Source organism: Bidens hawaiensis, unplaced genomic scaffold (assembly GCF_021521415.1).
Source record: "Bidens hawaiensis isolate Kalapana, Puna unplaced genomic scaffold, B.hawaiensis_p1.1 tig00000536_1, whole genome shotgun sequence".
NCBI classification, from domain to species: domain Eukaryota; kingdom Viridiplantae; phylum Streptophyta; class Magnoliopsida; order Asterales; family Asteraceae; genus Bidens; species Bidens hawaiensis.
Window position 1 is genome coordinate 4,230,712 of NW_027491034.1, and position 14,073 is coordinate 4,244,784.

The 14,073-nt window shown below is 41.0% G+C and overlaps 1 protein-coding gene across 1 annotated transcript; it reads left to right on the forward strand.

Annotated features, from left to right (window-relative positions):
• The first annotated feature begins 12,037 nt into the window (after nt 1–12,037).
• LOC143635430 (uncharacterized) lies at nt 12,038–12,939 on the forward strand. The gene is made up of 3 exons (XM_077103272.1): nt 12,038–12,130; nt 12,197–12,431; nt 12,497–12,939. Exons 1-3 carry the CDS (start codon nt 12,038–12,040, stop codon nt 12,937–12,939), a joined length of 771 nt encoding a protein of 256 aa, XP_076959387.1.
• The last annotated feature ends 1,134 nt before the right edge of the window (nt 12,940–14,073 follow it).

The window sequence follows — 14,073 nt, forward strand, 5'->3', positions numbered from 1 at the left end:
TTAGCCAAAACCAAGCATTAAATTCACCAAATATTCATCCTTTATTCAAAAATTACCAAAATTTCACAGATCTCATATTTTCATGAGTAGATCATCTCTGTGAAATTTCATGACTCAACTCTAAGTCTACCACAATCTGTCCAAATCTTACAAATCATACGAAAAACCGAACTACCTTGTGTTTCTAGCTTTAGATCGCAAAGATCTTGATTTCTAGCCTTTGCTAGCAACTAGATACAACACCTACAAACACAACAACACCACATCAAGCAAGTTATACCCACAATCAAGCCATTTCTTTCATGGTTTCAGTTAAGACATCAAAACAAAGATTTTAACCTTAAAAATTCGTTTTTGACTCTTTTAACTCCTTTCTTGGACCAAGATCCCTTGTATAACTTGTATACATCACTTGATCATGCAAGAATCGGTTTCATCTCGGGTTTTCACCCATTTTTCACTTGAAACCTCATTTTCTTGTAAATGACTCGAGAAAAAGACGATGAACACGACTATAATCCGATCTTTACCTCGGTTTCTTGGTATTAATCAAAGGGGGTTGGATGAATGTGTAAAGGGTTGAGAGGATTTGGAGAGTTGGAATGTAGAAAAAAGAAAAATGAAATGTGTGTGTGTGTGTATTGGACCGATCGGTCCTAGTATGTGTGGGGGGGGGGCCCACATCTCCAACCATGGCCACACATTTGGATTGTGTAATCCGGATAATGTTGTGGATAATCTGGTTCAGTTCGTTTTTCGGTTAAACACTTAGTTCGGCTTAAAACGAGGCTAAAACGGTCGTTTTTCGGCTTAAAAATAAAATTTATATAAAACCGATTTAAAATCTTTAAAAACTTAAACCATGACATTTATTGACTCAACACATCATATTATCGGTCATTGTGCATCTTTTTCGGCTTGATCGATCGTCTCTTGCTTGGTTTGATGTTAAAGGTTTCGTTTAACGTACCGACGTACTAATAAATCGAAATCCTTTTTCTGTGCTATAATTCACTTATCCCGAAGCCTTAATACTTCGTAAACCTTACTAAACATCATATATTTCATCTATGACGTAATCCCCGGTTCGTTCGGGTTTCAATAACCGTTCATCGGTTAATCGTAATTCCAATACGACTAACTATACATTCGAGTATAATTCGTACTGGGAATCTTATATACTCGTACAAACACATTATAATTCATATATTTAGTATTAAATAATACGTAAATGGTATATTCCGGCTAGGGTATACCTGAATTTGCCGGAATCGTTACATTCTCCCCCCGTTATAAAAATTTCGTCCTCGAAATTTTACGCATCAACTACTTCCTTTTGCGGAAATAGGTGGGGGTATTTCTTCCGAAATTCGTCCTTTCGTTCCCATGTATATTCTGGGCCTCGTTGCGAGGTCCATCTAACTTTGACCAACGAGATCTTATTGTGTCTAAGTTGCTTGATTTTCCCGTCTACTATTTCTATGGGCTCCTCTACAATGTTGAGCTTATCATTTATTTGGACACCCTCTAAAGGTAACACCGATGTCTCATCCGACAGACACCTTTTCAAGTTTGACACGTGAAACACGTTGTGAACTGCACTCAGTTCCTCAGGCAGTTCTAATCGGTATGCTACAGGACCGATTTTTGCAATAATGTCGAACGGTCCAATGTATCTAGGGGCTAACTTCCCCGCCTTTCCAAATCTGACTACTCCTTTCCAAGGTGATACTTTCAAATACACTTTATCACCTTTCTCAAATGATAACGGTTTTCTACGGGTATCGGCATAACTCTTTTGCCGATCCCGTGCGGCCTTCAGATTGTTCTTAATTTCAAGGATTTTGCTGGTCGTTTCCTGGACCAGATCTGATCTAATAACCTGTGTGTCGCCCACCTCAGTCCAGCAGAGTGGTGATCGGCACTTCCGTCCATACAATGCTTCGTAAGGTGCTGCCTTTATACTGCTATGGTAACTGTTATTATAGGAAAATTCAACGAGTGGGAGATGTTGATCCCAATTTCCCTTAAAATCCAGTACGCATGCACGAAGCAAATCCTCCAGGGTTTGGATGGTCCTCTCAGACTGACCATCGGTCTGAGGGTGGTAAGCTGTGCTTAGATTAATACGCGTTCCCAGCGCTTCTTGCACAGCTTGCCAAAGCTTGGAGGTGAAATGGCTATCCCGATCAGAGATGATTGAGATGGGTATCCCATGACGAGACACAATTTCGTTTATATAAATCTGCGCAAGTCTCTCTGTGTTATAGTTATTTCTAATCGGGATAAAATGTGCCGATTTGGTTAATCGATCAACGACTACCCAAATTGCATCATGTCCTCGGGACGTCTTGGGGAGATGTGTCACAAAATCCATCATGATCTGCTCCCACTTCCATTCAGGAATTTCCGGTTGTTGTAATATTCCCGAGGGTTTCTAGTGCTCCGCCTTAACCCTCGCACACGTCGTACACTTGCCGACGTATGTGGCTATATCCTTTTTCATACCCGGCCACCAGTAGAACTCCTTCACGTCCTTGTACATCTTATCCGATCCCGGATGTATGGAATATTTTGATTTATGCGCTTCGTCCATGATTAATTCACGAAGGTCATGGAGGGTCGGGATCCAAATCCGATCTTTGAAATAGAGAATTTCGTCCACGCGCTGTTCGAAATTCTTTTCGTTACCGTAAAGTCCTTCTTTTTCCAATTGGTCCTCTTTCAACGCCTCGCGTTGAGCGACTCGAATCAAATCCGAAAGGTTCGACTGGACTATCATCCCCAACGCTCGCACTCGCAATGGTTTAACCCGATCCTTTCTACTCAAGGCATCGGCTACGACGTTAGCTTTGCCGGGGTGATAACGGATGTCACAGTCTTAGTCGCTTAATAACTCGACCCATCTTCGTTCCCTCATATTCAGTTCTTTCTGATCGAATATGTGTTGCAAACTTTTATGATCGGTGAAGATGGTGCACTTTGTACCGTAGAGATAATGTCTCCAGATTTTAAGTGCGAAGATAACTGCTCCCAGTTCTAAGTCATGAGTAGTGTAATTTTTCTCGTGTATTTTTAACTGTCGAGAAGCATAGGCTATAACCTTATTATTTTGCATCAACACGCATCCTAACCCTCTCCGGGATGCGTCACAATACACTACAAAACCATCGTCTCCGTCGGGGAGACTTAAGATCGGCGCTTGGCACAATCTTTGTTTTAGCGTTTGAAACGCCGTTTCCTGCTCTTCACCCCATTCATACTTTCGATCTTTTTGGGTCAGAAGGGTTAAAGGTTGGGCAATGCTGGAAAAGTTCTCTATAAATCGACGATAATATCCAGCTAAGCCTAAGAATTGGCGGATTTCCTTTGGCGATTTAGGCGCTTGCCAATTCTTAACTGCTTCAACCTTACTTGGATCAACGTGTATTCCTTGATGGTTTATAACGTGACCAAGGAATTGCACTTCTTGTAACCAGAAGTTACACTTGGAGAATTTTGCATACAACTTCTCCTGATTTAGAAGCTCTAAAATTAATCTTAAGTGTTGTTCGTGCTCTTCTTTACTCTTCGAGTATATAAAAATATCGTCAATAAACACGATGACGAATTTATCGAGGTAGGGTTTACAGACTCGATTCATGAGATCCATGAACACTGCCGGCGCATTAGTTAGCCCGAAAGGCATAACTAAGAACTCGTAATGGCCGTAGCGACTTCGGAATGCGGTTTTTTTGGGATATCCTCCTCCTGAATTCTAACCTGATGGTATCCCGATCTAAGATCAATTTTTGAGAAATAGCTCGCACCTTGCAGTTGGTCGAACAGGTCATCAATTCGGGGGAGAGGATACCTATTTTTGATTGTCAACTTGTTCAGCTCCCTGTAATCAATGCACATTCTAAGGCTTCCGTCCTTCTTTTTCACGAATAGTACCGGTGCACCCCACGGGGAATAACTAGGACGTATAATTCCTTTATCCAACAATTCTTGCAACTGGTTGGATAATTCTTGCATCTCGGATGGTGCAAGTCGGTAGGGCGCCTTAGCAACAGGGCCAGCTTGAGGTATTAAGTCGATTCTGAATTCGACCTGTCGGGTTGGCGGTAATCCAGGAAGTTCCTCTGGGAAAACTTGTGGAAATTCGCGTACCACTGGAATATCGTCCACCCGTTTTTCCTCAGGATCCGTGGCCGTCAAGCTCGCTAGATACGCCATGCATCCCTGGCGTATATATTTTAACACCTTGAGGTGGGATATAAACGGTATCATATTGCCCGACTTCTCACCCTGCACTAATACTTCTTCGTCATCCGACACCCGGATCTTGACGATTTTCTTTTCACAGTTTATTTCTACTTTGTTACGTGCTAACCAATCCATTCCCACTATCACGTCAAAACTCCCCAATTCTACCGGTAACAAGTCAATCGGAAGGGATTGATCGTTCAGAATAAAAGGGCAATTCCGAAATATCTGATTAACTATCATGGTTTTACCGTTAGCTACTTCTACAGTATAAGGTTCTATGGTTTCACTAATCGGAAGGTTTGCTATTGATAGAAACTTGACAGAGACAAAACTTCTATCGGCGCCTGTATCAAATAATAAAGAAGCGTAATGATCAGAGACGAGGAATGTACCTGTCACTACGCTGGGGTCCTGGCGTGCTTCGTTCGCCCCCAACACAAAAGCTCGGCCTCACGCCGGATTGGACGACGATGCCTGACCCACTGCTTGTCTCCCATTTCCTCCCTGGTTCAGCCTCGGACAGTTTCTCTTGAAGTGATCTGTGCTGCCACATTCAAAGCAAGCACGGCTAGTGGTCATCATTTGGTTTCCTTGTGGGTTTTGTTGTCGGGTTGGTTGGGTCCTAAATGGCTGCGTACGGATAGGTTGCGGTTGTCGGTTCAGATTGTTCAGGGTTGTCCTACAACTCGGTGCGTAGTGCCCATTCCTGCCACACCGATGGCACACTACCTCCTTGCACACGCCACCATGCTGGCAACCGCATTTCCCACATTTAAAGAATGTCCCTTTCTGCGATTCCTGCCTTCCGCCTGAACTAGTCATGGTGTAGTTCTGGGCAGCGGGCCTGGCACGTTTACTTTGCTGCTTCTCCCGGATCCTATTGTCATACGTACCTCACTTTCCCCCAGCAGACTCTCCTGCCACCTTCAGTGACCCACTCCTCACGAAATCGTATGTGACGATACCAGCTTGCGTCACCACACTCTCAAACGTCTGGTGTCCCCCAGAGTTGACTATACTCCTTACTAGTGGAGTTAGTCCCCATATATAACGCTCAACCCTCTTTGACTCTGGAGTGACCAACCATGGCACTAATCGCGACAATTCAATAAATCGGTTTGTATAACCTAAGTGGTCTGCCCCCTGCATCTCCAGGTTCCACAATTCGTTTTCTAACTTTTGCAGTTCGTTTTTCGGGCAGAAATGTTCCAGTACGAGAGCCTTGAGCTCTGTCCAGGTCATGCGGTTTGTCGCCGCCTGACCGCGAGTCTGCACTATGGTGTTCCACCATGTCAAGGCATGGTCCGTGAACGTGCAGGTAGCATACTTAACAACGTAATCCTCAGGGCAGTTGCTGATGTTCACAACAGCCTCTATTTTCTCAATCCACTTAACCAACCCATTATGTCCCTCAGATCCGCTAAATTCTAGGGGTTTGCACAGCATAAAGTCTTTGATTGAACATCCCCTGGATACAGGAATTGGTTCAGTACGGTTCGTCTCTACCGTAGGTATAGGGCCATTACTGTCTGTAACGACCACCCTAGGCGGTGCGTCATTACTCGGAATCGTGTTATCATTCTGTGGAGGATTAACATTTTGTTCCCCGTCATTATTGGTGGTCGTTTGATTGCTCGGAGGGGCTGGATTGGTCGAATTGTTAATACTGGCGGCGATGCGCGATACTATATCCGGTATCGCCGCCTCTAACTGTTGAGCAACAAACGACTCACGTCCACTTCCGACAATTGGGCTGAACGTTTTGGTGCCATTCTACACAACATCAAGAAAATATATATAATTAATACAAGTTCCAATCATAAAACACAACAAACATTCCATTCATTAATAAACATTAGTACATTTTACATCCATATCAGTTCACATACGTTTCCTGTCATCATTACATAAGTTAAGTTTTCCTACATAGGGCCTATGTCGGCATCATCTCGACATAACCCACAATGGGTCAGTGCTTGAATGATACCCAAAAGTATCTATAACGATATACCCCAAAAGAGACCCTCTAAGGGCCAGTGGTTGTATTATAACTACCCAAGATTCACTCTATGTTAGCATCACCACTAACTGCTTACACAGAGTATCAAAAAGCGGCCCCTGTCTACTCCCGTCCTAACACAACTAAACACGGTGGTATACCAACCACACCAACACCGCCGCCATCCCCACAATCACTGCCATTAAACCCCGGATCCGTGTTTCCATTCGGTCAATCAACCCCAGGGAGTAGGCGTCCTCCCTCCTCAGCTGCGCGATCGCATGCTGGCTGTCCAGTATGCAATCCACCAAGAGGTTCCTCCTCTGAATACCCACCGTCAAGGCGGTGGTGTGCTCATTCATCCGCTCGGTGAGCACCCGAAGCCACGCCGCCTCGGTGGAGGGACGCTCATCCCTCACTGGCCTGGGGGTACCCCACACAGGTGGCGGCACAGGCCCGGGCTGGGGGCGGGAGGACTCGCCTCTGTGGTAAGTGGATCTGGGTGGGGTAAAGGTAGGTGGAACATACGGGACACTGATCCGCGCCGTGAGGCGGGGACCTGGTCTGGGAGGGGTGAGGGTGACCTGAGGTGCGGGTGGGGTGGGAGACCTGGTAACCCTAGCAGGGGAGGACAAGCTAGCACTCCTAAGGCTAGTCTCAGAATGCTCGGTGCTGGAAGCTAAGCGTACACTCCTAGAGTCCCCGGGACTGGCCTCCTCCGGGTCCTCCTCTACAGATAAACTTCGTGATCTTGACATGCTTACCTGTACACAAGTTAGCAAACATATAGTCCTTTTCATAATGTAAATCCTAATTAAATTAATATACACACATTCATACAACCTTGTCACATAAAAATATTATCATATACTTACACATATATTGCCGATTTTACCTATTAAAGTCCCCCGTGACTTCCTCTGAATTTCCTCGTGCGGACAAGTCTGTTATTATGTTCCGGACCATAATAACTCACTTGTCCATCCAAGTTCATCCAGACCTCGTCACAATAATTTATTAGTTGATATTCAGATCCTATAACACTTGAGCTACTGGTTATATTTTAGGTATCTTTTAAAGACATCCTAATTCTTTATAACCAATGGCTCTGATACCAAGTTCTGTAACACCCCGTAACCGCAGCGGAAACGTACACGGGATGCAACAGACACATCTGATATCAACAGCATTGTTTATAAAGAAAACACCACTACATTAATTTAAACGAATTACATTGTTCCGAGTTTCGTTACCATCTAGGTGTTATCACATAAGTTTTACCGATAGTACATTAACATCTTTAATGCAAAATATGGATCTTAATCTTCCACAAAATAGCACACATCATCAAGCACGTATCACTCATTCCAATTTGGGTGTACCTAGATAGCATGTAAAGAAAACGGGTCAACTACGAATAGTTGGTGAGTTTCACTGATTTAAATAAACATTGACAATTTATTATAATAAATCATATATTAGTGATGTAATTATGCTGAGCCCACAAGTGAAACCTCTGACTATCACACACAACCCCGTGGCATATCCCCCGCCCACGGACCCGTGACATATCCCCCGTCCACGGAACTGCCCCAAACCGCTATGTCTAACATTACATAGCAAAATATATATGACACCCAAAATAGACATGTGCAACTGGCTGGGAAACATCAGCAATTCCATGCCGGACCAGTTGGGTTTGTCAGACCAATAGTACTATTCACACTCTACCGGCTTTTAGCTAATCACTCGTGTTGCGGGGCCTTACAATGTTAGCAACTCAGACAATTACCATCTTAGTACATTTCCGTACGATTCCCGTACAATAAACATTATACAAATACATTCATTTCCATGCGATCGGCATGTACTTAAACACTTTGACAATAACATGCTTTCCGCCCCGGGAAAATATTTAAAACAGTTCAATAAAAATGGGCTCGTGAAACTCACCTTTTGGGTGAGCAGAGATGTAATACTGGCACGGTTACCTGTCCAGATCTGTAATACGATCCCTAAGTCGTTACTACACAATTTCTATTAATATAACTTAAATTCGTGTTAACCGGTACGTCCGGGGACACTGTTAACCCAGTACCATACACGATCCGGGGACAATGTTAACCCCGATACACTTCTCAGGACTTAGATTGTGATATCACTTAGAGTTCTTTAGTCCAAAACTACTCTTAGTTTGTTTTCTCGTTTTGCGTGCCTAGCACGGTTATTCGCCTTTATGTTTTCAAAAATGAGTTTGGCCACATATGACCCGAAAATAGTTGTTATTGATATTTTAATTAAAGTGGTGAAATTAGAGCTCGGTTTAGACACCCCGTTTGGCCGCGGGGCCCGTTTCCGTCTTTAATATACCGGAAACGACTAAATCGGGTAAAATTACCCAAATCATCCGAATTACTTTCGGATGACTTATTTTTACTTGATTAACTTAGTTTCATGAATATAGTCCATTTTTAGGGTTTTTACACACCAGTCCGTTCGCTTAGGCGAACTTTGCCGGTTTACGCGTTTTAAGCTTTAAAAGTTTGTTTTTATGTTCTATTTAGCACAAATAATTATCCGTTTGGTCTCGGATCTTGAAATTTTGTACAAATCAGTTTTTGACAGTAAGGAATTTTATAAAAATATTTCCAGAATTAATTTTTATATTTAACATTTATTTATCTATTTTTAAACGTCATTTAAACATCAAATATGTCGAAACTACCAAACGACCTTAGAAAAATCCCAAATTTTTCTGGGATGACTCCTGCCATCCACATAGTTCCCAGTAATTTTTACAGAACCAAAAACTCATTTTTTCAAACTATTTTTACCAAAACCGAGCTAGAAAACCCTAGATCTCGTTTTACCGAAAAGCCTACTTAGACTTCTCCAATGGACCTGAAATTTTGTGTGTGAATTTTATATGTTATAAAAAGCTTATCTAAATGTTTCCAGAATTTTTCATGATGTTTAGCTATTTTTCACCATTTTTAGCCAAAACCGAGCATTAAATTCACCAAATATTCATCCTTTATCCAAAAATTACCAAAATTTCACAGATCTCATATTTTCATGTGTAGATCATCTCTGTGAAATTTCATGACTCAAGTCTAAGTCTACCACAATCTGTCCAAATCTTACAAATCATACGAAAAACCGAACTACCTTGTGTTTCTAGCTTTAGATCGCAAAGATCTTGATTTCTAGCCTTTGCTAGCAACTAGATACAACACCTACAAACACAACAACACCACACCAAGCAAGTTATACCCACAATCAAGCCATTTCATTCATGGTTTCGGTTAAGACATCAAAACAAAGATTTTAACCGTAAAATTTGTTTTTGACTCTTTTAACTCCTTTCTTGGACCAAGATCCCTTGTATAACTTGTATACATCACTTGATCATGCAAGAATCGGTTTCATCTCGGGTTTTCACCCATTTTTCACTTGAAACCTCATTTTCTTGTAAATGACTCGAGAAAAAGACGATGAACACGACTATAATCCGATCTTTACCTCGGTTTCTTGGTATTAATCAAAGGGGGTTGGATGAATGTGTAAAGGGTTGAGAGGATTTGGAGAGTTGGAATGTAGAAAAAAGAAAAATGAAATGTGTGTGTGTGTGTATTGGACCGATCGGTCCTAGTATGTGTGGGGGGGGGCCCACATCTCCAACCATGGCCACACATTTGGATTGTGTAATCCGGATAATGTTGTGGATAATCTGGTTCAGTTCGTTTTTCGGTTAAACACCTAGTTTGGCTTAAAACGAGGCTAAAACGGTCGTTTTTCGGCTTAAAAATAAAATTTATATAAAACCGATTTAAAATCTTTAAAAACTTAAACCATGACATTTATTGACTCAACACATCATATTATCGGTCATTGTGCATCTTTTTCGGCTTGATCGATCGTCTCTTGCTTGGTTTGATGTTAAAGGTTTCGTTTAACGTACCGACGTACTAATAAATCGAAATCCTTTTTCTGTGCTATAATTCACTTATCCCGAAGCCTTAATACTTCGTAAACCTTACTAAACATCATATATTTCATCTATGACGTAATCCTCGATTCGTTCGGGTTTCAATAACCGTTCATCGGTTAATCGTAATTCCAATACGACTAACTATACATTCGAGTATAATTCGTACTGGGGATCTTATATACTCGTACAAACACATTATAATTCATATATTTAGTATTAAATAACACGTAAATGGTATATTCCGGCTAGGGTATACCTGAATTTGCCGGAATCGTTACAGGTATGCTAGGAATGAAACTTAAGGAAGAGTTTGAAATGAATTTGACCCAAAAGCAACTTAGAAGTTATTTTGATACTTTGAAAGCAAAATATGTAGGATTGTGCTATTTGAGAAACAAGACTGGAAATCTCTACAACCCACAAACAAATATGTTCACTTTAACACCTCAAGAACGGGAAGATTTTAAAAAGGTGTGTTTTTTAAAAACTTCAACATCTTTCCATGTATTAATAAGAATAATGAGAATAAAAAGTATTTATTATAGTTCTTATTAATTTGGCGCAGGGTCACCCAAGGGCGATGTCATTGAAAACATAACCATTGCCTCATCATGACCTTTTCATAGCTATGTTTGAAGGACTTAGTGCAAATGGTGGTAATCAATAGACATCTACCCAAATATCTGGGGTTTCATCATCCCCACATGTCCAAACACTTCAGATAGAAGCTAGTGTTAATTTAGAAGAGGATGATGGAGACTCTCATGAACAACGTTATGAAGATCCGACAAATAATGAGGGACCTAGTGTTAAACCTTCTAATGATTCAGAAGTTAGGCCAAATAAATAAGGCTAAAACCTCCATTACCCTAGATAACTTGGCTAGTGATATGTATGATGCACTTAAGCATATCGTGAAAAGCATGGAAAGACCATCAACTGATGAATGTTATGAGAAGTTAAAATTAGTTGGGCTAGATCCTATGGATCCCTTGTTTTTGGCAGCATTTAATATTTTTGGTCAGTCAACACATATGAGACAAGCATGGATGACATTGCCACCGGACCCCGAGGTGTTGAAAGGGTGGATTAAGATGACATGGATGACATTGGGGATATTCAAGTAGGGAGGGATGTGAGTATTTTGAACCATTATGTGTTTGGTGTATTTTGAACCATTATGTGTTTGGTGTAATTTGAACCGTTATGTGTTTTGTGTGTTTGGTGTAATTTGAACCATTATGTGTTTTGTTTTGGCTGTATTGGATGACATTGTCATATGACCATTATGTGTTTTGTATTCTAAATAATTATGTAATTTGAACCATTATGTGTTTTATATTTGGCTATTTTCGACAATAATTTTTTTTTTGCAACAAATAGGGTAGTTTTTGAGCTTTTTTTCTTGTTATTGACATGTTTCTTATGTATTATAATCAAAAGTTGTTGCTCCTCATTGTGATGTTCTTGAATCTTAGATAATTTTGGCCAAGACATCTTAAAATAAAAAGAGATAACACTTCGGTTATGTATGGGCACCATTTTACTTTAGAGTTGTTGCAAGGGAACAATGCATTGAACTCCTACGCATGTCACGTGATTCTTTTGTTCGACTTTGCACATATTTTACACTAAAAGGTTGGTTAAAAGATAGTAGACATGTATCCCTTGAAGAAAAAATGGCTATGTTTTTTATGATGCTTGGTCACAATCAACGTTTTTCATTTGTTAAGCGTAGATTTCAACACTCGAAACAAACAATTCATAAGTATTTTCATTAAGTATTGTCAAGAATGATGGAGTTTGCTAAAGAGGTTATAGTACCAACATCTTTTAATCCTAATCCAAATATTCCAGGGCATCATAAGAGATTACGACAAGCTTTTAAGGTACATTATACAAATACTTTGGTGATTTCTTTCCACATATACTATTAACTATTAAATTCTACGTAGGGGGCGTTTGGTGCACTTGATGGAACTTTGATACATGCTATTGTTCCTGTTGAGAAACAACATTTATATAGAGGAAGAGGAAAAGGCGATTGTTATCAAAATGTTTTGGCCATATGTGACTTCAACATGATATTTATGTTTCTCGTGGCCGGAGGGGAAGGAGTAGCACATGATTCTAGAATATTGTCTGAATCTTTAACAAATACGAATGCACCATTTACATTTCCTCCCCCGGGTATATATTTATGATTTTAACTTTATTATCTATATTATATAGTTTAAAGATTGAATTGTTTTCAGATAAATATTATCTATGTGATGCTGCGTATGCACACACTCGAGGATTTATGGCACCATATAGAAATGTGAGGTATTGGCTAGGAGATTTCCGTCGAAGGCATGCATTAACCGACAAAGAAAAATTCAACCATGCATATGAAAAGATTAGAAATGTTATTGAACTTGTTTATGGTGTATCGAAGGCACGCTTTCCAATATTAAATAAAATGGCTCCCTTTTCGTTGGTTACACAACGAAATATTACCATTGCATGTTTTGCGCTTCACGATTTTATACGAAAAGAGGGTTTAAGGGATGAGATTTTTGATGAATATGATCACCCAAATGTAGGTCTTCAGGATGGAGATGAACATGTACAACATGGTGGTGAAAATAGAGAAGAAGAAATACCACGACATGGAAGTTCAGCGGACCGTCAATTCATGCGTTGTGACACCCGGTAAATTCCCAATCCCTTAAACTAAGTAATCCACCTAATAATTAGGTGATTGTAAATATTATGCGCGCCATATAGAATCAGCGCGGGCATTTGTTATGTGCGCCCTGCGCGAGCGCGCCATGTTAGTCAGCGCGTGCATTTGTTATGTGCGCCCTGCGCGAGCGCGCCATGTTAGTCAGCGCGTGCATTTGTTATGTGCGCCCTGCGCGAGCGCGCCATGTTAGTCAGCGCGTGCATTTGTTATGTGCGACCTGCGCGAAGCGCACCATGTTAAGAACCAGCGTGAGCATATGTTATATGCGCCATGCGCGAATGTTTTGGCTTTATGTTTTCATGTAACTTAATGTTATGTTGTCTATGGGTTGACCATCCCGCATGATGCTAAAGCGGGTGCATCCTAAATCGTTTATGCGCGTGCGGAAGGGAACTAACCTCCCCGCATGGCGGGAACATTGAGAGCTAGTTTGCCTGAAGCTCCAAGATGGAATTGACTTCAACATGACTGATCACTATGTTGAAATACCAAGACCACCTGGAGAATCTACAAATGAAACTCAATGTCCCTAACTGCGAGAAGGTTACGCACCTACCCGCAGCAAAGAAATGTCCTTCACGCAGAAAGCTATGCGCACAAAGTGATGCGCACAGAACACTTAGTCTATTCTCCAGTCATAAGGAGATTACTCCCGCCCAAAAGGAAACAGTAGCGTGTTTTAGAGATTTTCCACTTTTTACTGAACACTGACAAAAGTACCTGAAAAAGCACACTGTAACATGAAAAGTCAACTGTCAGCCACCCTATTCTCACCAACCCCAGACCTGCATGCCCTGTCCAAATCAAATCAAGATCTTTTGTCCACTCCTCCACTTTTAAATAAACAATAAACAATAATAATTTCCATACTTTATCATCATTACACCTAGATATGAAAAGATTACAATCCCCTAAAGCAAGGGATTGTGTTCCCTTGAGTTTGCCTATAAATATGTAACCTAAATTATCACTCAAAACACACTCCAAAGAACTGCAAACTTGCACTAATCATCTCCCGAGCATCCGTTATTTTCGATTCCGTTCCAGTTACTAGGTAAGCCGAGGTTATAAACTTGAGATCTACTTTCCAAACCTTATATTCTC

Excerpts from the sequence above, each read along its gene's own strand:
- LOC143635430 (XM_077103272.1), top strand. The coding sequence starts at position 12,038 with ATGGAGTTTGCTAAAGAGGTTATAGTACCAACATCTTTTAATCCTAAT. Across the intron at positions 12,131-12,196 it reads GATTACGACAAGCTTTTAAG|GGGGCGTTTGGTGCACTTGA; the intron begins GTACATTATACA and ends AATTCTACGTAG. Across the intron at positions 12,432-12,496 it reads ATTTACATTTCCTCCCCCGG|ATAAATATTATCTATGTGAT; the intron begins GTATATATTTAT and ends AATTGTTTTCAG.